Source organism: Somniosus microcephalus, chromosome 6 (genome assembly GCF_052327205.1).
Source record: "Somniosus microcephalus isolate GS21.2 chromosome 6, FLI_Smic_1.0, whole genome shotgun sequence".
NCBI lineage: Eukaryota > Metazoa > Chordata > Chondrichthyes > Squaliformes > Somniosidae > Somniosus > Somniosus microcephalus.
In genome coordinates, this window is record NC_140992.1 from 110,783,590 (window position 1) to 110,811,047 (window position 27,458).

Here is a 27,458-nt window from a genome sequence, read left to right on the forward strand (position 1 = left end):
TGTGTGAGTGTGTGTGCGCATGAGTCTGTCTATGAACGGGCTACAGTAAACGAACAAAAGCACTTGCATTTATATAGCACCTTTCACAACCTCAGGACGTCCCAAAGCGCTTCACAGCTAATGAAATGATTTTCATGTGTAGTCACTGATGTAATGTAACAATTGTGGCAGCCAATTTTCTCACAGCAAGATCTCACAAACAGCAATAAGATAAGTGACCAGATAATCTGTTTAAGGTGTAGGTTGAGGGATAAATGTTGGCCAGAACACCGGGAGAACTCCTTGCTCTTCTTCAAGTAATGCCATGGGATCCCTTACAAGACATCCACCTGAGGGGGCAGATGGGGCCTTGGTTTAACATCTCATTTGAAAGATGGCACCTCCGACAATTCTGTACTCCCTCAGTACTGCTCTGGAGTGTCGGCCTAGATTATGTGCTCAAGTCACTGGAGTGGGGCTTGAGCCCGCAACCGTCTGACTCAGGCTGCTACCACTGAGCCAAGGCTGATACCTTATACAGTACTTTGGTAAGTTATAAAAATATCTACTAACTCTATAAGAATGCAACATTATGTGCTATATATGACTTAGTTACTAGCTGGATAAACTTACTAAGAATTGTAGCAGCAGTTATCTGTAATAGTGGTTCACAAATATCACTGACTTACCGGAGCTGCTTGTGTCACCAGGGGTTTCTGTCGCACCTCAGGCTCAGTCGGGTTTGTACAGGAGGTACACCTTCCTGTCCTGTGACACAGATGAAGCCATGGGGTCAGTAAAAGCCACAATACAAAATAGTGGTTTTAATTTCTTATTGAGTGTCAGGCAGTGTAGTTACGTTAACATGTACCCGACACCAGACAGAGTGAGTTCCTGCAGTGTAGTTACGTTAACATGTACCCGACACCAGACAGAGCGAGTTCCTGCAGTGTAGTTACATTAACATGTACCCGACACCAGACAGAGCGAGTTCCTGCAGTGTAGTTATGTTAACATGTACCCGACACCAGACAGAGCGAGTTCCTGCAGTGTAGTTATGTTAACATGTACACGACACCAGACAGAGCAAGTTCCTGCAGTGTAGTTACGTTAACATGTACCCGACACCAGACAGAGTGAGTTCCTGCAGTGTAGCTACGTTAACATGTACCCGACACCAGACAGAGCGAGTTCCTGCAGTGTTGTTACGTTAACATGTACCCGACACCAGACAGAGCGAGTTCCTGCAGTGTTGTTACGTTAACATGTACCCGACACCAGACAGAGCGAGTTCCTGCAGTGTAGTTATGTTAACATGTACCCGACACCAGACAGAGCGAGTTCCTGCAGTGTAGTTATGTTAACATGTACACGACACCAGACAGAGTGAGTTCCTGCAGTGTTGTTATGTTAACATGTACACGACACCAGACAGAGTGAGTTCCTGCAGTGTTGTTACGTTAACATGTACCCGACACCAGACAGAGCGAGTTCCTGCAGTGTAGTTATGTTAACATGTACACGACACCAGACAGAGTGAGTTCCTGCAGTGTAGTTATGTTAACATGTACCCGACACCAGACAGAGTGAGTTTCTGCAGTGTAGTTACTTTAACATGTACCCGACACCAGACAGAGTGAGTTCCTGCAGTGTAGTTATGTTAACATGTACCCGACACCAGACAGAGTGAGTTTCTGCAGTGTAGTTACGTTAACATGTACCCGACACCAGACAGAGCGAGTTCCTGCAGTGTAGTTATGTTAACATGTACACGACACCAGACAGAGTGAGTTCCTGCAGTGTTGTTACGTTAACATGTACCCGACACCAGACAGAGCGAGTTCCTGCAGTGTAGTTATGTTAACATGTACACGACACCAGACAGAGTGAGTTCCTGCAGTGTAGTTATGTTAACATGTACCCGACACCAGACAGAGTGAGTTCCTGCAGTGTAGTTACGTTAACATGTACCCGACACCAGACAGAGTGAGTTTCTGCAGTGTAGTTACGTTAACATGTACCCGACACCAGACAGAGCGAGTTCCTGCAGTGTAGTTACGTTAACATGTACCCGACACCAGACAGAGTGAGTTCCTGCAGTGTAGTTACGTTAACATGTACCCGACACCAGACAGAGTGAGTTCCTGCAGTGTAGTTACTTTAACATTAATGGCTGCTCTCCCAGTAGCTCCGATCACTTACCTCATATTCTCTGGGGTGGGAGGGAAGTGGCAGTGGGAATGGAAGGCTCCATGGCACTGGGTGCAGCGTTTCAGATCTCCACCGGCTTTGCACACACCACAACTGGGCTTGAGTGTCTGATTTTCACGAGTCTGCTGCAACATCTGAAGATATAAAGATGGGGCATTAGGAGTACTGTTACTCCATCACAGGCAGGGTTGTTAGCAAGAACGGGAAAGGATATCACTGATGGGGTAAGGGGAGAAGTGAAGGGAGGGAAAGTGAAAGGGAGAGGGGAAATTAAGGAAGGGTAGAAATGAAGTAGAGAAGGAAGAAGGGAGCAGCTGGTCGTAGTACTTGGAGGGGGAAGAGAGAAGAAGCTGAGAGCATGACTCTGGGATGAGGGAGGAAAGAGAATGCCACTGTTAACTGAGGGAGTGGAAATGGAATGCCAGCAATAACAGAAGGAGGGGGAGCCCAGAGATCCCAGACTATGATGGTGGAGTGGGGGAAGGGAAACACAGAGAGCCCAGATTGTGATAGTAGGGTGGGTTAGGGAGAGCAAAGAGATCCCAGACTGTCATGGTGGCATTGGGGAGGGGGAACCCAGGTCCAAGACTGTGATGGTGGGGTCGGGGAAGGGGAGTTCAGACTGACGCTGGAGGAGCAGACCTAGAGTCGAGACTGTGATGGTGGGGGAGGGGAGGAACATTGTCCCTGAACTGTGATGGTGGGGGAGGGTGCAGGTGGGGTTGTGGAAACTCCAGACTGTGATTGTTGGGTGGGTGAGGGGGCGGGGAACCTCAGAGATCAGACTGCGATTGTGTGGGGAGACTGAATGGAGACCCCAGACTGTGACGGTTGGAGGAGGAGCGGGTGCAGACTTCAGGTGATGTAACATTCCGATTGTGTTACCTGCTGTTTCCCATTGCCAGTAAAAGCGGTTGAAGAGGAAGATGAAGCTGAAGAGGGTGTTGAAGATGGTGGTGTGGTTATTGCCGTGGATGGGGGTCCGATGTTGGGAGGATGCTCTCTGCTGGTGAACGGTGTCGATTTCAGCAGCTGCTCCAACTCTCCCACCAACCTCTGCTGGTACAAGACCACCTAGAGCAGAAAAATAAACAGTTACTGCATGGGAAAGTGAGCGGGCCAGGTGTGGACAACACGAGCTGCGGCCAGCAATCCCTGACTACATGCAGTTCCCAATCCCAAGAAAATGAATGGGAAGGAAGCTGAGGGAGGAAAGCGGTGAGAAAGGTGAGACAATGCTCCATGTGGGATTGGTGTGCAACAACCTGATGTGCGGTGGCGGGACGAGGTTGTGTGGCACGGGGGTGAGGGAAGTGCTGCAGGAGGACGAAGGAAGTGTGATGGGGGAACGAGGGGAGAGTGGTAGGATTACAAGGCCAGCTTAGCAGGGGATGAAGGGAGTTCGGGCAGAATGGAGGGGAAATAATAAAAGATCTCTGCAAAGTTCTCGATTAACTGTTCAAGGGTGGAGCTGGGAAGGTCATCAAAAGAGTCTTGGAGATATGGATCCTGGGGTGATAAATGCACGGATGGGTATACTGGTAGCTAACACTGAGATTGGGGGCATTATTACGCAATGCTTTATAGATAGAAGTAATGGCATTATAGGGCAGTGTTCTGGAGATGGTAGTGAGGACATTATTGGGCAGTGTTACACCGAATTACATAGAATATACAGCACAAAAACAGGCCATTCAGTCCAACAAGTCTATGCCAACGTTTATGCTCCTCCCATCCTTCCTCATCTAACTCTATCAATATAACCTTCTATTTCTTTCTCCCTCAGATTCTTATCTAGCCTCTCCTTCAATGCATCCATGCTATTCGCCTCAACCACTCCCTGTGGCAGCGAGTTCCACATTCTCACCACTCTCTGGGTAAAGAAGTTTCTTCTGAATTCCCTATTTGATTTCTTGGTGACTATCTTATATTGATGGCCTCTAGTTTTGCTCTTCCTCACAAGTGGAAACATTGGGCAGGATTTTCATTGGGCCGTGGAGGTGGGATTGGAGGCGTGAGGGGGATTAAAATCTCGAAATCGGGGGGCACAAACTCATACTGCCCCCAACCCGCCTCCATGCCAGTTTCAAAGGAGGCGGATACCCGACCTGTGTTGGGACCCGCCTCCCCGAGGCGGGAAGGGGATTAGTAGTTAACAGGCAGTTTTTAGCCTAATCCCTATTTTTATTGCTGAAGTGTGGGATTCTCGATGGCTCCAAACCACAGAAAGTTAGCGAGGTGGGCCGTTGGGCTAAAGGACTTGGAGGGTTCGAGATGTCCGGTGTTCAGGTGAGTGATGGGTGCATGATTTCAGAGGTAAGTGTGTTTGGTGTGTGTAAAGTGTTTAAAGAAGTTTTACTTACATTTACTTACCTTTACAGCCTTCCTTCCTTCAGATCTCGGGAGTCCCTCATCTCACCGGCACAGAAAGCAAAATGGCCGCGAGCTGTCAAAAGTTGCAGCATTCAGCTTTCTGTTCTGGAGAGATCTCTAAATCAGCCTGAGAAGAAGGAATTAACTTGGAGTACAGATTGTCAGTGTTTGACAGCTTCAAACAGCTGTCAAACGCTGATATTTCATCTGTAAAAAGCTCTTGACAGATGAAATGTCAATCTATGACGTCACATGTTGCCGGGTGGCCCTTAATTGGCCTGCTGAGCCCGCTGGGCGGGCTCAACAAGGTCAATCAAGTCAAAATCGCGTGGGTTGGCCACAACTCGATGGAGGCAGGACTACAACCCCGAAAGTTGCAGTCCCGCCTCCTACACGCCTCCTCAATGAAAATCCAGCCCATTCTCTCTGTGACTACTTTATCAAAACCTTTCATAATTTTAAAGACCTCTATTAGGTCACCCCTCAACCTTCTCTGTTCAAGAGAAAAGAGACCCAGACAACACAAAAGCAAAATACTGCAGATGCTGGAAATCTGAATTAAAAACAGAAAATGCTGGAAACACTCAGCAGGTCAGGCAGTATCTGAGGAGAGAGAAACAGAGTTAACGTTTCGGGTCGATGACCTTTCGTCAGAAAAGAGACCCAGCCTGCTTATCCTTTCCTGATAGGTATAACCTTGCATTTCTGATATCAGCCTTGTAAATCTTTTTTGCACCCTCTCCAGTGCCTCTGTATCCTTTTTATAATACGGCAACCAGAACTGTACGCAGTACTCCAAGTGTGGTCTAATCAAAGTTCGATACAAGTTTAGCATAACTTCTCTACTTTTCAATTCTATCCCTCTAGAAATAAACCCCAGTGCCTGGTTTGCTTTTTATGGCCTTATTAACCTGTGTTGCTACTTTAAGTGATTCATGTTTTTGCACTCCTAGATCCCTTTGCTCTTCTACCCCATTTAGATTCTTATTTTCCAAGTAATAAGTGACCTCCTTATTTTTCTTACCAAAATGTAATACCTCACACAAAATTCATATGCCAATTATATGCCCATTCTGCAAGTTTATTAATGTCTTCTTGTAATTTGTTGCTGTCCTCCTGAATATTGACTATTCCCCTCGCACCGCTACTGCATTCCACCCCCCTGCCACCACACCCCACCCCCCCAATTTGGTGTCATCCGCAAATTTAGAAATTGTGTTTTTGATTCCAAAGTCTAAATCGTTAATATAAATTGTGAACAACAGTGGTCCCAGCACTTTCCACCTTCTGCCACTCTGAATAAATACCCTTTACCCTTACTCTCTGCTTTCTGTCTTGCAGGCAGCTAGCTATCCATTCTGCTACTTGACCCCTGAGTTCCAGAGACGGAAGTGAGGACATTATTAGGCAGTGTTCTGGATTTGGAAGTAAGCACATTGTTGGGCAGTGCTCTGGATTTGGAAGTAAGGACATTATTGGGCAGTGTTCTGGATTTGGAAGTAAGCACATTATTGGGCAGTGCTCTGGATTTGGAAGTAAGGACATTATTGGGCAGTGTTCTGGAGATGGAAGTAAGGAATTATTGGGCAGTGTTCTGGATTTGGAAGTAAGCACATTATTGGGCAATGCTCTGGATTTGGAAGTAAGGACATTATTGGGCAGTGTTCTGGAGATGGAAGTAAGGAATTATTGGGCAGTGCTCTGGATTTGGAAGTAAGGACATTATTGGGCAGTGTTCTGGATTTGGAAGTAAGGACATTATTGGGCAGTGCTCTGGATTTGGAAGTAAGGACATTATTGGGCAGTGTTCTGGAGATGGAAGTAAGGACATTATTGGGCAGTGTTCTGGAGATGGAAGTAAGGACATTATTGGGCAGTGCTCTGGATTTGGAAGTAAGGACATTATTGGGCAGTGCTCTGGATTTGGAAGTAAGGACATTATTGGGCAGTGCTCTGGATTTGGAAGTAAGGACATTATTGGGCAGTGTTCTGGAGATGGAAGTAAGGACATTATTGGGGAGTTTTCTGGAGATGGAAGTAAGGACATTATTGGGCAGTGCTCTGGAGATGGAAGTAAGGACATTATTGGGGAGTGTTCTGGAGATGGAAGTAAGGACATTATTGGGCAGTGTTCTGGAGATGGAAGTAAGGACATTATTGGGGAGTTTTCTGGAGATGGAAGTAAGGACATTATTGGGGAGTGTTCTGGAGATGGAAGTAAGGACATTATTGGGCAGTGTTCTGGAGATGGAAGTAAGGACATTATTGGGCAGTGTTCTGGAGATGGAAGTAAGGACATTATTGGGCAGTGTTCTGGAGATGGAAGTAAGGACATTATTGAGCAATGTTCTGGAGATGGAAGTAAGGGCATTATTGGGGAGTTTTCCAGAGATGGAAGTAAGGACATTATTGGGCAGTGTTCTGGAGATGGAAGTAAGGACATTATTGGGGAGTTTTCTGGAGATGGAAGTAAGGACATTATTGGGCAGTGCTCTGGAGATGGAAGTAAGGACATTATTGGGCAGTGTTCTGGAGATGGAAGTAAGGACATTATTGGGCAGTGTTCTGGAGATGGAAGTAAGGACATTATTGGGCAGTGTTCTGGAGATGGAAGTAAGGAAATTATTGGGCAGTGTTCTGGAGATGGAAGTAAGGACATTATTGGGCAGTGTTCTGGAGATGGAAGTAAGGACATTATTGAGCAGTGTTCTGGAGATGGAAGTAAGGGCATTATTGGGGAGTTTTCCAGAGATGGAAGTAAGGACATTATTGGGCAGTGTTCTGGAGATGGAAGTAAGGACATTATTGAGCAATGTTCTGGAGATGGAAGTAAGGACATTATTGGGGAGTTTTGCAGAGGTGGAAGTAAGGACATTATTGGGCAGTGTTCTGGAGATGGAAGTAAGGACATTATTGGGGAGTTTTCTGGAGATGGAAGTAAGGACATTATTGGGCAGTGCTCTGGAGATGGAAGTAAGGACATTATTGGGGAGTGTTCTGGAGATGGAAGTAAGGACATTATTGGGGAGTGTTCTGGAGATGGAAGTAAGGACATTATTGGGCAGTGTTCTGGAGATGGAAGTAAGGACATTATTGGGCAGTGTTCTGGAGATGGAAGTAAGGACATTATTGGGCAGTGTTCTGGAGATGAAAGTAAGGACATTATTGAGCAATGTTCTGGAGATGGGAGTAAGGGCATTATTGGGGAGTTTTCCAGAGATGGAAGTAAGGACATTATTGGGCAGTGTTCTGGAGATGGAAGTAAGGACATTATTGGGCAGTGTTCTGGAGATGGAAGTAAGGACATTATTGGGCAGTGTTCTGGAGATGGAAGTAAGGACATTATTGAGCAATGTTTTGGAGATGGAAGTAAGGACATTATTGGGCAGTGTTCTGGAGATGAAAGTAAGGACATTATTGAGCAATGTCCTGGAGATGGAAGTAAGGACATTATTGGGCAGTGTTCTGGAGATGGAAGTAAGGACATTATTGGGCAGTGTTCTGGAGATGGAAGTAAGGACATTATTGAGCAATGTTCTGGAGATGGAAGTAAGGACATTATTGGGCAGTGTTCTGGAGATGGAAGTAAGGACATTATTGGGCAGTGTTCTGGAGATGGAAGTAAGGACATTATTGAGCAATGTTCTGGAGATGGAAGTAAGGGCATTATTGGGGAGTGTTCTGGATTTGGAAGTAAGGACATTATTGGGCAGTGTTCTGGAGATGGAAGTAAGGACATTATTGGGCAGTGTTCTGGAGATGGAAGTAAGGACATTATTGGGGAGTGTTCTGGATTTGGAAGTAAGGACATTATTGGGGAGTTTTCCAGAGATGGAAGTAAGGACATTATTGGGCAGTGTTCTGGAGATGGAAGTAAGGACATTATTGGGCAGTGTTCTGGAGATGGAAGTAAGGACATTATTGGGCAGTGTTCTGGAGATGGAAGTAAGGACATTATTGGGCAGTGTTCTGGAGATGGAAGTAAGGACATTATTGGGCAGTGTTCTGGAGATGGAAGTAAGGACATTATTGGGCAGTGTTCTGGAGATGGAAGTAAGGACATTATTGGGCAGTGTTCTGGAGATGGAAGTAAGGACATTATTGGGCAATGTTCTGGAGATGGAAGTAAGGACATTATTGGGGAGTGTTCTGGAGATGGAAGTAAGGACATTATTGGGCAGTGTTCTGGAGATGGAAGTAAGGACATTATTGGGGAGTGTTCTGGAGATGGAAGTAAGGACATTATTGGGCAGTGTTCTGGAGATGGAAGTAAGGACATTATTGGGCAGTGTTCTGGAGATGGAAGTAAGGACATTATTGAGCAGTGTTCTGGAGATGGAAGTAAGGACATTATTGGGCAGTGCTCTGGAGATGGAAGTAAGGACATTATTGGGCAGTGTTCTGGAGATGGAAGTAAGGACATTATTGAGCAATGTTCTGGAGATGGAAGTAAGGACATTATTGGGCAGTGTTCTGGAGATGGAAGTAAGGACATTATTGGGCAGTGTTCTGGAGATGGAAGTAAGGACATTATTGAGCAATGTTCTGGAGATGTAAGTATGGACATTATTGGGGAGTGTTCTGGAGATGGAAGTAAGGACATTATTGGGGAGTGTTCTGGAGATGGAAGTAAGGGCATTATTGGGGAGTGTTCTGGAGATGGAAGTAAGGACATTATTGGGCAGTGTTCTGGAGATGGAAGTAAGGACATTATTGGGGAGTGTTCTGGAGATGGAAGTAAGGACATTATTGGGGAGTGTTCTGGAGATGGAAGTAAGGGCATTATTGGGGAGTGTTCTGGAGATGGAAGTAAGGACATTATTGGGCAGTGTTCTGGAGATGGAAGTAAGGGCATTATTGGGGAGTGTTCTGGAGATGGAAGTAAGGACATTATTGGGCAGTGTTCTGGAGATGGAAGTAAGGACATTATTGGGGAGTGCTCTGGAGATGGAAGTAAGGACATTATTGGGCAGTGTTCTGGAGATGGAAGTAAGGACATTATTGGGGAGTGTTCTGGAGATGGAAGTAAGGACATTATTGGGGAGTTTTCTGGATTTGGAAGTAAAGACATTATTGGGCAGTGTTCTGGAGATGGAAGTAAGGACATTATTGGGCAGTGTTCTGGAGATGGAAGTAAGGACATTATTGGGCAGTGCTCTGGAGATGGAAGTAAGGACATTATTGGGCAGTGTTCTGGAGATGGAAGTAAGGACATTATTGGGCAGTGCTCTGGAGATGGAAGTAAGGGCATTATTGGGCAATCATGGGAGAAAAAAGGATTAGAGGAGACATACCGTTTGGGGCGGGTATGAATGCAACCAGAAGAAATCATTGCCATGGAGATTAGTCTGAGCATGAGTTGGTGATGCTTGACATGGCTTAAAAAGGTTTTTGCTCCATCTCTATTTGACAGCAAAGTGCATGGCTCACTGGTGAGGTATGTTTTTGAGCTGGTCTGGGCTGTTTTGTGTTCTTTGTTTTTCTATATTAATGCCATATACAATACTAAACATACAGTATTTTGCTTGACTCACTGGCCACAGATGTTACTTTGGTTATTTTGATACTTTGTGCTGTAAAACAGAGTGTGTTGATGAAGGCCTCACTGGGACATGACTTACCTGGACTCCTGCTGTGCTCTGCGATTGCTGACTCTTCTCGGACACTGCGGTTAACGTCGCTCGAGTGTCACTATCTTTGTGAATGCAGGACAAACATCTCCAGGTGCCACTGAGCAGATACAGAAACAAAACAAAAATGAGTGACAGATCAGCTCAGACAAACAGGCGGAAGAGTGTTGGGAGCAAGAAGAGCAGTTCAAATCTATTCCAAAATACATTGTTATTAACCTATTGTTGAAGTTTTAAGATGTAAATATAACAGGTGGGTTGTGTAACAGATTATTATAACAGAGCTTTTTAATGAGGGTGCGATGTGTTACAGATATTATTATAACTGAGAGCTTTATAATGAGGTTGGAGTATATAACAGAGAGTATTTTAACTGAGAGCTTTATAGTGAGGATGGGATGTGTAACAGAGAGTATTATGATTTAAAGCCTGATACGGAGTGCTCCTCTGATTTGAGGTTTGTGTGGTCGTCTACCAATGAAAACTCTAAAATATGAAGCCCTTCTGATGGCTTTGTGAGTAGCTGAGCCACACAGACCCAGAAGGTGGCAGATTTGGTCGCCTCTCAGTGCTGGGTTAGCTGACCTCAGCTGGGACACTGGCAAGTTTGGTAGAATTGTCCTCTGCCCCAGACTAGGGAGAGAAAATCCGTCAGGGTTCCTTGAGCAGGGAGAGTAAATCAGTCAGAGTTGCTGCTCCTGATCACAATCCAGTGACCCCTGTTTGAAAGTACTTGTGTAGATATTGGATGAGAACAGGATTATGTTCGTGATCAGTTGTGAAGCTCCCCACAGTAAAGTATCCTGCCAAAACTCACTGAAGTCAATGGAAAGGAAAATTGGGCAGTGTGTATAACGGGCAACCGATCTGAGATCGCCTGTCTTACAGTATTGCCTCAAGTTAACATGACCCCCACTGTCTGTGCTCAAACATGAAGACTGGCAGCATGGGTGAGGTATGTGGTGATTATTCCTTGATTAGTAAAAGTATTGTGATTCGTTGTTTGTTAACTGCCTTGGGATATGTGTTGTAATCTCATTGGTAGTTGATGATCACATGATGTGTTGTGGCTACCTTAAATTCAGTCCTTTTCTAGCTTTAGTTGGGACTGGATGTAGAAAGATATGCTGCTGATTTTAAAGTTAATAAAGCCTAACTTTGGAAGGCAAATCTATTCTTCATTTCAATTTATTAACTTTAAGTTAGAATGGAGCGATATCTTCAACCAGAACGATTCAAGGCTGACCCCAATTCTGCTGGAGTGGATGATAAATGGAAACATTGGTATTGTACATTTAAAAACTTTTTGGGCGTGTTGGATCAAGAGGCTCTAAATAAGCTGAATATGCTGATCAACTACATTGACCCGGATGTATATAAATATATTTTGCACTGTAAAACTTATGAAGAGGCTACTTCTACATTGGAAAAGATTTTTGTTAAACCAAAGAATGAGGTATTTGCATGTCATCTTCTATCTGCCCGTAGGCAGCAGGTGGGAGAATCTTTGGATACTTATTTACAAGCACTTCGGTGCCTTAGTGTTGACTGTAATTATAAGGCTGTGATGGCTGAAGAATATAAGGACGAATCGGTACGGGATGCTTTTATTAATGGATTACTGTCTAGATCAATTCGTCAGCGGTTGTTAGAAAATAAGACTGGATCTTAAAAGTGCTTTTGAGCAAGCTTCTACATTGGATATGGCTCAGAGAAGTTTGGATTCTTATGCTGTTTTTAATCGGCCTGCGACTATGGTTTCGGCAGTTTTGGATGAAAAGGAATTATGTGGACTTAATGGGAGTGGTTTACTAGATTTTGAAACAGTTTCTACTTCGGCGGCCGTTGCCTCTAGGATTCAGAAGTGTTATTTTTGTGGGAATATCTGGCAGCCTCGTCTGAAGTGTCCTGCTCGGGAGGCTGTGTGTAGTAAATGTGGCAAGAGAGGTCATTATGCACGTGTGTGCAAATCATCAGGTTCAATTACCTTCCCTTCTCCTGGTGTGGGAGGGTCTTCCTCCACTACCTCTTCTGTGACTATTCAGCCTTTAGATAGGGCGTTTATTGCATCAATTTCTGCTGCATTTGCTCATGGCCTAAACAAAGCTATAGTTACGGCTCAAGTTAATGGGTTGGAAGTGAAGGCCCTTATAGATACGGGCAGTACTGAGAGTTTTATAAGTCTTCAGTTTGCGAAGGAGAAGCATTTGAAAATTTCGCCTGTTACGTATCAGGTGTGTATGGCTCAGACGACCCTTACTTCACAAATAGCTGGTTGTTGCTTTGTGAAAATGGTTCTTCTAGGTAATACGTATACTGATATACGCCTATCTGTTTTGCCTAATCTCTGTGCGGATATTTTGATTGGACATGATGTGCTTCAGTTACACGAGTCTCTTAGTCTTTCATTTGGAGGGACTAAGCCACCTTTATCTATTTGTGGATTAACCTCTTTATCTATTCCTCCATTATCACTTTTTTCCAATTTGATGTCGGATTGTAAGCCAATTGCTACAAAGTCAAGAAGATATAGTAGTCAGGATAGAGAATTTATTAATTCTGAAGTTCAACGTCTCTTATTGGAAGGAATCATTGAACCTAGTTGTTCGCCTTGGCGAGCACAGGTAGTTGTCACGACTAACGAGAGACACAAGAAACGAATGGTGATAGACTATTCCCAAACTATTAATAGGTATACTCAATTAGATGCGTACCCTTTGCCTAAGATTGATGAGCTTATCAACAAAGTATCTCAGTATAAGGTTTTTAGCACTATTGATTGAAAGAGTGCTTATCATCAGATTCCTATTGTTAAGAAGGATCAACCATATACGGCCTTTGAGGCTGGTGGAAAGCTGTATCAGTTTTGCCGAATACCATTTGGTGTTACTAATGGTGTTGCTTGTTTTCAACGGGCAATGGATGCTTTTATAAGTGATAACTCCCTCTCTGACACCTTTTCATACTTAGATGACATCACAGTGTGTGGCAAATCAAGGGTGGAGCATGATTCTAATTTAAAAAGATTCCTTCAAGCTGCGGAAAAAGTTGGTTTAACTTTTAACAAAGAGAAATGTGTCTTTTTGACTACTGAGGTAAATCTATTGGGGTATATTATTTCGGGAAATAAGATTAAACCAGATCCAGAATGTCTGCGACCATTGATCGATTTACCTTGTCCTACTAATTCTAAGGCTTTGCAACGAGTTGTTGGACTGTTTTCTTATTATTCTAATTGGATTGCAAATTTTTCACGATGATCCGGCCTCTTATTCGGGTTACGACATATCCTCTATCATGGGAGGCCAGGACATGTTTTGAGAATTTTAAAAAGGATATTTTAGGAGCAGTTGTGCATTCCATTGATGAGCAGGTTCCCTTTGTGATTGAGACGGATGCTTCGGATTTTGCAATTGGGGCTACTTTGAACCAAAATGGAAGACCTGTGGCCTTTTTCTCACGTACTTTGAATAATAGTGAAAAAAGACATTCCTCAATAGAAAAAGAGGCATACGCAATAGTAGAAGCATTGCGTAAATGGAGACATTATTTATCGGGGCGACATTTCACATTGGTAACTGACCAAAAATCTGTGTCCTTTATGTTTGATGTTAAACATTTTGGAAAGATTAAAAATGATAAAATAATGAGATGGAGGATTGAGTTGGCATGTTACCATTTTGACATAGTTTATCGTCCGGGGAAGGATAATGTTGCTGCTGATGCACTGTCGAGGGCTTATTGTTCAGTGATTCACGGAGATACGCTTATTAATCTTCATAATGCCTTATGTCATCCTGGGGTTACGAGGATGATACACTTTGTACGCAGTAAGAACTTGCCTTTTTCAGTTGAAGACGTCAAGCGGATGACTTCATCATGTTCTATCTGTGCTCGGTGTAAACCGAATTTCTTTAAGCCTCAACGAGCTCATCTTATAAAGGCTACTTCTCCTTTTGAACGTTTGAGTGTTGATTTTAAGGGACCTCTTCCTTCAACTACTCAAAACCGATATATATTTACTGTTGTGGATGAGTTTTCAAGGTTCCCTTTTGCTTTTCCTTGTGCAGATGTATCAGCTGCTACAGTTATTAAATGTTTGACTCAACTTTTTGTCATCTTTGGGATGCCTGCGTATATCCATTCGGATCAGGGAAGTTCTTTTATGTCTTCCCAGTTGAAGGAATACCTTCAGAGTCGGGGAATTTCTACTAGTCGAACTACCCCGTATAATCCCCAGGGTAATGGACAGTGCGAACGATACAATGGGGTGATCTGGAAGGCAGTTATGTTGGCGTTGACATCCCGGAACCTTAAGAATACACAGTGGGAAATGGTACTGCCTGATGCCCTGCATTCCATTAGATCATTGCTTTCAACGGCTACTAATGTGACCCCCCATGAAAGGCTCTTTAACTATCCGCGGAGATCTACTACGGGATATTCGGTACCTTCATGGCTTACTCTGCAGGGACCTGTGTTGCTTCGACGCCATGTTAGATTGTCAAAATATGACCCCTTGGTGGAGGAGGTGGAGCTGTTGGAGGCAAATTCCCAATATGCTCATATTCGATTCCAAGATGGGAAAGAAAGTACTGTTTCAATTAAAGACTTGGCTCCTTGTGGGGGCCAGCCCTCTTCTGAGGATAATAATAATGATCATGATTCGGATAATGTGGATGCTGTTACAGATACTACGAATATTTCCAATCCGATTGCAGATAATCATACTTCTATTAGTCAGCCTTTGATAGATGTTTATGACCGTCCCAGTGCATCTTCTGATGGGATTTCTAATCCAGAAACCGTTGAGAATCGGGATATGGATAGCCTTCCTGTTCAAGATACTTCTGTGCCTTCTGGCGTGGGAGGGCAAGGAATTTCACCAAGGTTAAGAAGGTCGACACGAACAAGATATCCGGTCGACCGATTGAAAATGGATTTTTAAATTGATAGTAATGTTTTAAAAACTGTTGAAATATTATAGTATATTGTTTTAGTTGAGAGATACTTAATACTTATGCGTAATGTTATTATTTGTTGTTGTTCATTTAGTATTGTGTTATGTAAATAGTTTTATTCTTGTGCATAGTTTAGTTGTAAATAATTAATTGTAAATTGTAAAAGTTATTAGGTTAGAGTATATTTTAAAGGAGGGGTGAATGTGGTGATTATTCCTTGATTAGTAAAAGTATTGTGATTCGTTGTTTGTTAACTGCCTTGGGATATGTGTTGTAATCTCATTGGTAGTTGATGATCACATGATGTGTTGTGGCTACCTTAAATTCAGTCCTTTTCTAGCTTTAGTTGGGACTGGATGTAGAAAGATATGCTGCCGATTTTAAAGTTAATAAAGCCTAACTTTGGAAGGCAAATCTATTCTTCATTTCAAGGTACCAGAGGCATCTGACACCCTGTGAAACAGCACCAGGACTTCAGCACATGATTTAAACTGACACTCCTTCCCAGTACTGTCGGAGATGTCATCTTTTGAGTGAGATGTTAAACTGAGGCCCTGTCTGCCCTCTCAGGTGGACATAAAAGAAATTGCGCTATTTGAAGAGGAGCAGGGGAGTTCTCCCAATGTCCTAGCCATCATTCATCCCTTAAAGCCAACACCATGAAAACAGATTGACTAGGTCATTCATCTCATTGATGTTTGTGGGACCTAGCTGAGTGCAAATTAGCTGCCACATTTACCTACTTAATAACCATGACTGCATTTCAAAGATGATTCATTGGCTCTGTACCACATTAAAAGGGATGGTATCGGCATATTGAATAGCGCGCACTGTTGTAAACTGTGAATGTGTTAAACAGTCCATCGCCAGGTCCCAGCTGAGACTTTTCAATGGGAGATGGGGTTAATATAAAAATGAAACAAGGTCATTTGTTTCCCTTCAATTTTCTCTGCTCCTCCCCTGAAAAGAACTGACTCCCACTAAGGTAGTGTTCACGGGCACTGACTGCCCTCTGGCACCTCACCCGAGTGCGCATTCTTTGTGTGTGAGCCTGGACACTGACTGCAGGCACGGTATGGCACTGTGGGACATTACAGCCAAGCCCAATCCTATTCTCTCCTGGAGTCTTGGCACACACTTGCCAGCAGGCTTCATTGGATAGCGCTCAGGAGTGAAAGAAAAAAAACTTGCATTTATACAGCGCCTTTCATGACCTCAGGATGTCCCAAATCAATTTACAACCAATGATGTACTTTTGAAGTGTAGTCACTGTTGTAATGTAGGAAACGCAGTAGCCAGTTTGCGCGCAGCAAGCTCCCACAAACAGCAATGTGATAATGACCAGATAAACTGTTTTCTTGAGGTTGGTTAGATAAATATTGTCCAGCACACCAGGGAGAACTCCCCTTTGAAATAGTGCCGTGAGATCTTTCACATCCACCCGAGAGAGCAGACGGGGCCTCGGTTTAATGTCTCATCTGTAGGACAGCACCTCCGACAGTGCAGCACTCCCTCAGTACTGCACTGAAGTGTCAGCCTGGATTATGTGCTCAAGTCTCTGGAGTGGGGCTTGAACCCACAACCTTCTGACTCAAAGGCAAGAGTGCTACCAACTGAGCCACAGTTGACACTGATAACTGATTGAACCTGGGTCTTTCCCACTCTGTATGATACAGGGCCCTCGAATTAGCAGGTGTTGTAGAAGTTCATTTGTTTACCTTCCCTGACACAGGCCCGATGGGCTGAATGGCCTCCTTCTGTACTGTATCATTCTCTGATTCTGTGAAGTGATGTATTTTGGCACAGCTCTAGTACTTACATGGGTATTTCTGTGAGGGGGGGTACAAGGCAGCCTAAGTGAAAGGCTCTTGGGCAACCATCACAGCAGATCAGCTCGCCTCCATCTCTGCACACTGCGCATTCGTCATCGTTCTTCTGTTTGGGTAGGAAATGAGGGAAAGATGTGAGAACCACGCAGGGGCAAACCTAAGCCTGGAGGGGAAATACCAGACACAAGGTGCTTGAGAGCCTCACTTGTCCCCACCTCGTGTGGACTTTATTATTTATTATTGTACCGAAATGTCCAACCCGTGACTCGATTCTATTAATTCTTCATAATCCAGTCCATCGCCAGGTCCCAGCTGAGACTTTTCAATGGGAGATGGGGTTAATATAAAAATGAAACAGTGAATTAATCCACTCCAGTCTGTGTATTAGCCTGTCCATAATCCACTCCAGTCTGTGTATTATCCTGTCCATAATCCACTCCAGTCTGTGTATTATCCTGTCCATAATCCACTCCAGTCTGTGTATTAGCCTGTCCATAATCCACTCCAGTCTGTGTATTATCCTGTCCATAATCCACTCCAGTCTGTGAATTATTCTGTCCATAATCCACGCCAGTCTGTGAATTATTCTGTCCATAATCCACTCCAGTCATGTGTGTTATCCTGTCCATAATCCACTCCAGTCTGAGAATTATCCTGTCCATAATCCACTTCAGTCTGTGAATTATCCTGTCCATAATCCACTCCAGTCTGTGAATTATTCTGTCCATAATCCACTCCAGTCTGTGAATTATCCTGTCCATAATCCACTCCAGTCTGTGAATTATTCTGTCCATAATCCACGCCAGTCTGTGAATTATTCTGTCCATAATCCACTCCAGTCATGTGTGTTATCCTGTCCATAATCCACTCCAGTCTGTGTATTATCCTGTCCATAATCCACTCCAGTCTGTGTGTTATCCTGTCCATAATCCACTCCAGTCTGTGTATTATCCTGTCCATAATCCACTCCAGTCTGTGTATTATCCTGTCCATAATCCACGCCAGTCTGTGAATTATTCTGTCCATAATCCACTCCAGTCTGTGTATTATCCTGTCCATAAACCACTCCAGTCTGTATACTCTCCTGTCCATAATCCACTCCAGTCATGTGTTATCCTGTCCATAATCCACTCCAGTCTGTGAATTATTCTTTCCATAATCCACTCCAGTCTGTGAATTATCCTGTCCATAATCCACTCCAGTCATGTGTTATCCTGTCCATAATCCACTCCAGTCTGTGTATTATCCTGTCCATAATCCACTCCAGTCTGTGTATTATCCTGTCCATAATCCACGCCAGTCTGTGAATTATTCTGTCCATAATCCACTCCAGTCTGTGAATTATTCTGTCCATAATCCACTCCAGTCTGTGTATTATCCTGTCCATAAACCACTCCAGTCTGTATACTCTCCTGTCCATAATCCACTCCAGTCTGTGTATTATCCTGTCCATAATCCACTCCAGTCTGTGAATTATCCTGTCCATAATCCACTCCAGTCTGTATATTATCCTATCCATAGCCCAGTCCAGTCTGTGAGTTATCCTGTCCATAATCCACTCCAGTCTGTGAATTATTCTGTCCATAATCCACTCCAGTCTGTGAATTATTCTGTCCCTAATCCACTCCAGTCTGTGAATTATTCTGTCCATAATCCACTCCAGTCTGAGAATTATTCTGTACATAATCCACTCCAGTCTGAGAATTATTCTGTCCATAATCCACTCCAGTCTGAGAATTATTCTGTGCATAATCCACTCCAGTCTGAGAATTATTCTGTCCATAATCCACTCCAGTCTGAGAATTATTCTGTCCATAATCCACTCCAGTCTGTGTATTATCCTGTCCATAATCCACTCCAGTCTGTATATTATCTTGTCCATAATCCACTCCAGTCTGTGTATTATCCTGTCCATAATCCACTCCAGTCTGTATATTATCCTGTCCATAATCCACTCCAGTCTGTGAATTATCCTGTCCATAATCCACTCCGGTCTGTATATTATCTTGTCCATAATCCACTCCAGTCTGTGTATTATCCTGTCCATAATCCACTCCAGTCTGTATATTATCCTGTCCATAATCCACTCCAGTCTGTGAATTATTCTGTCCATAATCCACTCCGGTCTGTATATTATCCTATCCATAATCCACTCCAGTCTGTGAATTATCCTGTCCATAATCCACTCCAGTCTGTGAATTATTCTGTCCATAATCCACTCTAGTCTGAGAATTATTCTGTACATAATCCACTCCAATCTGAGAATTATTCTGTCCATAATCCACTCCAGTCTGTGTATTATCCTGTCCATAATCCACTCCAGTCTGTCTATTATCCTGTCCATAATCCACTCCAGTCTGTGTATTATCCTGTCCATAATCCACTCTAGCCTGTTGCACATGAACATATGAAAATGATGGACAGGAAAAGAACCAGCTAATCCATCCAGTCTGTCACGATTATGCAATTCCCTACCTACCCAGGTTCATATAATCACCTAGGAGATGTTAAAACCCAAATAAAAATCCAAGGCCAATTAGGGAAAATAAATCTGGAGAATTCATCTCTGACCTCCCCCAAGGTGATTGAAACTAGTGTAGGAGACCACCTTGGTCATAATTTATGTTATTTGTACCTCTTGTATGACGTGATCTCTGTCCGAACCATGAAGCAGTCCAGCTCTCTTTTGAAGGTATACAGCAAATGAGCACTCACTACATGAGCAGGCAACTTGTTCTAAAGATCTACTATTCTCTTGGAAAAAAAAACGTCTAACATCTAACCTAGATCTACCCTTTTGTAACTTTTCAGCGTAACCCCTGGTCCTCCCAAACCTATGCAATTAATCAGCGTGGACACAATCTAGTCCCTTCATTATTTTGTTGTCCAATTTCAATGAGTCTGCGTTTCTTTAAAGTATATACAGCCAGCTATTTAAGCCTATCTGGGTAGCTAAGAAGTTTTAAGGTTTATACACTTGAAACTAGATTGCACTATCCAGTGCTGGGTATGATTGGCTTATGAATCAAGCTCAGGTCCTGGAAATGAAAGACAGTGTCCGATTGATCCAACAAGCCCACTGTACCATGGCACTCATGTTATTGTGCCACGAAGACCCAACCCACCACCCACTGTGACACCACTAACATATAGAGACCCCCAACCCATTGTGCCATCAAGCCCCCCCCAAACCACTGGACCCTCAGTTGGTGCCAGAATTCTGCCTGCTTTATCAGAGTCACAAATTACATCCTCGGTGACTGTGATCATAGTGTGTTTTCCCTCATCGTCCTCTCTGCAGCCTTTAACAAAATCGACCATGCCATCCTCCTCTGTTGTCCAATTTAGTGGGACTGCGCTCGCCTGGATCCACTCTTACCTATCCAATCATAGCCAAAGCATCTCCAGCAATTGCTTCTCTTCTTGCCCCTATACCATTACTTCTGAAGTCCCAAAGATCTATTCTTGCACCCCCTCCTTCTCTTCATCTACATGCAGCCTCTTGATGACCTCATCTGAAGACATGGGGTCAATTTTCACATGTACGCTGATGACACCCAGCTCTACTTCTCCAAAACCTCTCTTGCCCCCTCCGCTGCCTCTGTGCTTGTCTGACATCCAGTCTTGGATGAGTTACAATTTCCTTAGTTAAACATTGGGAAGACTGAAACCACTGTCTTCGGCCCTGCCCCAAACTCCGTTCCCTTGCTGTTGATTCCCTCCCCCTCCCCACCCATTGCCCCAGGTTCAACCAGACTGTTTGCAACCTTAGTGTCCTATTTGATCCGGAACTGAGCTTCCAACCCCATATCCTCTCCATGACAAAGGCCGCCTACTTTCACCTCTGTAACATCGGCCACCTCCACCCCGCCTCAGCCCATCTGCTGATGAAACTGTCATCCCTGTGCTTGTCACCTCCAGACTATTCCAATGCTCTCCTGGCTAGCTTCCTATCCTCAATGCTCGGTAAACTTCAGCTCATCCAAAGTTCTAAACCCCGTATCCTATCGTGCACCAGGTCCAGCTCACCCATCACTCCTGTCCTTGCTGACCTGCATTGACTCCCGATCGCCCAAGCCTCCAAATTAAAATTCTCATCCTCTTGTTTAAACCCCTTCATGGCCTCGTACCTCCCTATCTCTTAACTTCCTCCATCCTACCACCCTCCCAGAACTATCCGTTCCTCCGACTCTGGCCTCTTGTGCATCCCTCCCTCCCTTCGCCCCACCATAGGCAGCAGTGCCCTCAGCCAGCTGGAACCCAAAAACCAGAACTCCCTCCCTAAACCCCTCTATCTTTCCATCTCCCTCTTCTCATTTAAGACCCTCCTTAAAATCTACCACTTTGACCAAGTCTTGTGATTTTTTTTGACATTAAAGGCTTTATATAAATGCGAGTTGTTGTTGTTCTGCAATACCTGACTCATCCCGATGAACTGTTCCGGGTGTAATCCTTTGTAGCGAGGGCCCATCTTCCAGGTGTTGCTCCTACTTTTCCCTCCGAGATCCTCAGGCTTACTGAGCGTGTGCGTATCTCCGGCACCCTTAATTCCCTTTTTTGAAATTCCTGAATGGAATGTATTAGGCGTCAATATTTATCATAGCATTTATCATAGAATCATAGAATGATACAACGCAGAATGAGGCCATGCGATCCATCGTGCCTGTGCCTGCTCTTTGAAAGAGCTATCCAATTAATCCCATTTCCCTGCTCTTTCCCCATAGCCCTGCAAATTATTCCCCTTCAAGTATTTATCCTCCCTTTTAAAAGTCACGATTGAATTTGCTTCCACCACCCTTTCAGGCAGTGTATTCCAGATCATAACAACTCGCTGCATAAAAAAAAGTCTCCTCATCTCCCCTCTGGTTCTTTTGCCAATTACCTTAAATCTGGGTTCTCTTGTTACCGACCCTTCTGGCACTGGAAACAGTTTCTTCTTATTTACTCTATCAAAACGCTTCATAATTTTGAACACCTCTATTAAATCACCTTTCTCTGCTCTAAGGAGAACTACCCCAGATTACTGGCATGTATTCTCCCTGAAGGTATCTCTGGAATCAATACTCTGATCAGCCCAGCATCTTGAATGCCACTGTTGGCTCTTTTAACTATCACAATTACAATGAAATCTTATGGTCTCCTGGTGTTACTCACTATTCCAAGTCTGGGGACAGATATCCCTGGGGTGGGGAGGGGGTGTGGGAAACAAATGCTGGCTTCTTATGAGCCTTCCATGGGGGGTCACAGGATGACACTATATGATGTATTGATTCTGGAAGATGACCCGTAAAATTTCCCAGTGTGTACACTCGGCCGTCATTACTCTCTGTAACATAAACAGGGGGTGCCATTACTTTCTCCTATACATAGAGGGTGTGGTGTATGTAACCGTTCCACCTTTAAGAGAACTATTTTAAGAGTTGCACTACTTTATCTTGGCTGCTGTATACTGTAATACTGGTGGTGACCACACCGGTATATAAGTGCTGTGTAATGATTTATTGGGCAGTTCAGCCCGGACCTTCGTATAGTAAAGACCTGTTAAAATTTACTCTTGTGGTCTGTGTAGTAATTCTCATTATAACACACAGACTTAACAGTGGCGACGAGTACGATCTTACCCTGCGGCAGAGATACATCCAAGGCAGTTTGACGGACGTTGAGAGGAGGCATCCGCCCTCATCATCCTCCTGAGAGAAGACGCGGGTTTGAAGAGCAAAGGAAGAATTCTGACACGAAGCCTTCCATCAGCAACAGGCAGTGATCATCCCTTCTATCACGGTGGTGGGTAAGCCGATCAGCGACGAGCAGCAAGTTGGCCACGTTGGCTGTGAAGTAAGGGAGGGAAAAACGGAGGATATAAGGGCGGAGAACTCAACCACGGCCGGGGAAAAGAGCCGGATAGAAGTCGGGGCCAGAGGCGCTGAGACTGGGGCAGCGTAGGCACGGGAGCCGCGGTGAATGCAAACGCAGCCGGTGTAAAAGACCGGGCTGCAAGCGGGCTGGGAGACGCAACAGCGTCGAGAGAGAGCTCGACCACGACCGGTGAGAAAGGCTGGGCAGCTACCGAGGCCGCGAGGCGCAGCGACCGGGTCAGCGTAAGGCGCGGGAGAAAATTTTTAAAAAAACCGCGGAGAACTCAGCCCCAGCCGGGGGAAAGGACCGGACTGCAAGAGGGGCTGGGAGGCATGATTTGAAAACCGCTGGGGAGGGCGAACGCAGCAATACGGCAATCGCCATTACAGCCAGCGGGGGAGAAAGGCAAATGCGGGAAGCCGCCATTTTCGTAGGCGGGGGAAGAAGACAAGTGCGGGAAACCGCCATTTTGAAAAAAAAAAGAAAAGAAAAATTTCTTTTTGTTTCTCAAGAAGATTGCGAGGATGCCTAAGCGTGGTAACATCAACGATTTCGATCCCGATGTTGAAGATTGGGCCACGTATGTAGAACGCATAGAGATATATTGTAAGGCAAATAAAATATCAGATGAAGACAAAGCACTAACCTTACTAAACTCAATGGGTGCGAAGACATACGGGCTATTGAAGCATCTTCTATCACCAGCTAAACCGGCGGATCAGACTTTCGCTAAAATTGTTGCTGTCCTGAAAAATCATTTGAACCCCACACCGCTGATGTTAGCGGAACGATTTAAATTTTATGCGAGAACGCAACTGAAAGAGGAAAGCAACGCGGAGTATTTAATTGAACTGCGTAATCTAGCGAAATACTGTCAGTTTGGGGAAAGTCTGACAGAGGCACTGAGAGACAAATTCGTGTGTGGATTGTCGAAAGAAGGAACACAAAAGCGGCTGCTTGAAGAGAATGATCTTACACTTGATAAGGCTGTCACTATTGCAGCATCGCACGAAGCCGCAGCGGGAGGCACTGCGGAAATGCAGCTGAAGGCAGCGGTACTCAGCGTAGATCAAATGGCTTTGGGTACAACGAAATGTTATCGTTGTGGAAAGACAACACACGATCAGAACCAATGCTGGTTTAAAAACCAGGAATGTAGAAAATGTGGCAAGCTTGGTCACATAGCTAAAGTATGCCGGTCAGGAAAGAAGGCCAGCAACAAAAAGTCACCGCAGGAAAAGTGCAGAAAGGTACATAAGGTGGCTGAGAAGAGTTCGGATGAACAGAATTCGGATTCAGACTCCAACAGCAAGGAACTGGGTAGTCTGAGAATTCACAATGTGAGTAAGGAAGCTGACCGACAAACCATCTGGGTCACACTGCAGATAGCAGGAGTCCAAGTGAAGATGGAATTGGACACCGGATCGGCGTTGACGGTCATGAATAAGCAAGATTACAAAAGGTTATTCACATATATTCCCCTACGGGATACGGAGATAGTATTGCAGACATACACGGGGCAAAAAGTATACCCCATCGGAAAGATAAAAGTCAAGGTGATACACAAGGGCAAAGAACACCAAGGAATGGACTTATATGTACTACCTGAGGGAGGTCCACCACTTCTGGGATGGGAGTGGATCAGGAAAATAAATATGGACTGGCACTCCCGAAAAGCAATAACGGTAGATTCCGGAAAGAAAGATGTCAAACCTGAACGATTGTCCAGAATATTGGATGAGGCTAAAGAGGTGTTCCAACAGGGACTGGGAACACTGAGAGGAATTAAGGCAAAAATCAAGATTGCAGAACATGCAAACCCAAAATTTTTCAAAGCCAGACTGGTACCTTATGCGATACGACCTGCTGTGGAAGCTGAGCTGGAAGGGCTTGAACGTTCAGGAGTACTGTCTAAGGTGGACTGGAGTGAGTGGGCCACGCCATTGTTCCCGTCATGAAGCGTTCATCGAGTAACAAGCCAGGGGAACCGGGGAAGGTCCGCATCTGTGGAGACTTCAAGATCACAGTTAATCCGGTGCGTCACACGGTGCAATATCCGCTTCCGCGGATTGAGGATATCTTTGCTTCATTGTCTGGCGGGAAACACTTCACCAAGATAGACCTGGCGCAAGCGTACTTACAGATGGAAGTTGAGGAAGAGTCGCGCCAGTATCTCTCAATCAACACGCACAGAGGCTTGTATCGATATAATAGACTGGTTTTTGGAGTGGCTTCGGCTCCAGCAATTTGGCAGAGGGCCATGGAGCAGGTATTACAGGGAATTCCAAGCACTCAATGTTACTTGGACGATATCCTGATTACAGGAGAGGACGATGAGGAACACCTCGCAAATTTGAAACTGGTGCTCACCAGGTTGAAGGAATATGGCCTTTGAGTTAATCGCCAGAAATGTGAGTTCTTTCAGAAACGGATCTCGTACTGTGGTCATGTCATTGACCAGGAGGGGCTGCACAAGTCACCTGACAAGATTGAAGCTGTTGTGAAGGCTCCCGCTCCGGAAAATGTATCCCAGTTGAGGTCGTTCCTAGGGTTGATTAACTATTACCATAAGTTTCTGCCAAATCTATCCACGGTGCTGCACCCGCTGAATGCTCTGTTGCAGAAAGAAGTACCATGGAAGTGGAGCGAGGACTAAGAAGGCCTTTCGCAAAAGCAAGGCATTGATCACCTCAGGAAGTGTTGGCTCACTTCAACCCAACGCTACCTATTCGTCTAGCTTGTGATGCTTCTCCTTATGGTATTGGAGCAGTACTCTCACACAAGTTGCCAAATGGCTCGGAAAGGCCAGTCGCATTTGCATCCAGACCATTGACCTCCGCTGAGCGCAACTATGCTCAGATAGATAGGGAGGCTCTCAGCCTTGTGTGGGGAGTAAAGAAGTTCAATCATTACCTGCAGGGCAAGAAGTTTACACTGCTGACAGACCACCAGCCGTTGGTATCCATATTCAACCCTAAAAAGGGCGTTTCCATTATGACAGCGCAAAGGCTACAGAGGTGGTCCCTTTTTCCTAGGGGCACACCAATATGACATAGAATACAAAGGATCAAAACAGCATGGGAATGCTGACGGTTTATCGTGCCTACCGTTGCCAACGGTAGAAGAGGCGCCTACAGTGGACCCAGTGGAGATGTTCCACTCAACCATAGTGGAATGTCTACCAGTAACAAATTCTACCATCGAAAAGGAAACGAGAAATGACCCGACTCTCTCACGAGTCTACGATTTAACGGTGAAGGGATGGCCAGCACATGGCGAACCACTGTTGCCAGCATTCTCGCAAAGAAGAGAACAGCTGTCAGTGTGCCGAGGAACTTTGATGTGTGGATCCAGAGTGGTGATTCCACCCGAACTCCAGCATAAAGTGCTAAAGGAGCTTCACGAGGGGCATCTGGGTGGAGTGAAAATGAAGAACTTAGCCAGAGCGTTTGTGTGGTGGCCAGGTATCGATGGAGACATCGAAGAAATGACCAAGAGCTGTCTAGGATGTCAGAAGGTCCAAAACGCCCCACCACAAGCCCCTCTACATCCATGGGAGTGGCCCTCATCTCCATGGCAAAGGGTACATATCGACTTTGCTGGTCCATTTATGGACTCAATGTTCTTAATCGCGGTCGATGCACACTCCAAGTGGCCGGAGGTAATAAAGATGTCCTCCACCACCACGGAAAAAACCATCACAGTATTAAGGACCATATTTGCCAGGAATGGGCTGCCGGAACAGATCTGTTCTGATAATGGACCGCAATTTGTGTCCGAAGAATTCAGGAAGTTCTTAAAAAACAATGGGGTTAAGCACTACACGTCCGCCCCATACCATCCCGCCACCAATGGATTAGCTGAAAGGTTTGTCCAGACCTTCAAGAAGGCCATAAAGGCCATGGGTAATGAAGACATAAATCTACAACATAAGGTAGATAACTTCTTGTTGGCGTACAGGAATGCAACACATGTGGTTACAAACCAAACTCCCGCCATGATGTTTTTCAATAGAAGACTAAGATGCCGGCTGGATTTGATCAAGCCAAACATCAGAAGGGACGTAGAGAACCGGCAATTTCAAGGCATGAATGAAAGGCCAACTAGAACCTTCCAGATAGGTCAACAAGTTTTGGCCCGGGACTACCGTACCGAGAAATGGCAGCCTGGAACTATTTGCACACGACTAGGACCGCTGATGTATACCGTGGACATTGGTGAAAGCATAATAAGGCGCCATGTTGACCAGATCATAGAGTCATCCGAAAAGGGACAACCTACTCCACAACTCTATACGCCTAATGATGAAGCAGAGATACCCATAGTATCTACCTCCGATCCGGTGATACTGGAATCAGATGAACCCGACACTGGCATTCAAGCCGAATCGACCTTGCCAAAAGAACCTACTACACCACCGAAAACTACTACACCACCGAGGCGTTATCCGGACCGAGTCAGGAAGCCTCCAGAGAGACTGAATCTGTGAACTGTTTTACATGAAGTTGTGTATATATGTTATTATGTTATGTTAATGGGGAATATATACTGTTCAGCTAAAAAGGGAGGATTGTGGTGTATGTAACCGTTCCACCTTTAAGAGAACTATTTTAAGAGTT

The 27,458-nt window shown here is 44.7% G+C and overlaps 1 protein-coding gene across 1 annotated transcript in view; it reads right to left on the bottom strand.

Annotated features, from left to right (window-relative positions):
- aire (autoimmune regulator) overlaps positions 1–27,458 on the bottom strand; it is a 177,470-nt gene that overhangs the window by 25,287 nt on the left and 124,725 nt on the right. The window contains exons 7-12 of the mRNA XM_085990681.1: positions 21,401–21,549; positions 16,974–17,089; positions 10,185–10,293; positions 3,076–3,264; positions 2,182–2,324; positions 669–747 (exon numbers count right to left, since the gene is read on the bottom strand). Of these exons, the coding sequence (XP_085846807.1) occupies positions 669–747; positions 2,182–2,324; positions 3,076–3,264; positions 10,185–10,293; positions 16,974–17,089; positions 21,401–21,549 (785 nt within the window). The remainder of the gene's footprint in view (positions 1–668; positions 748–2,181; positions 2,325–3,075; positions 3,265–10,184; positions 10,294–16,973; positions 17,090–21,400; positions 21,550–27,458) is intronic.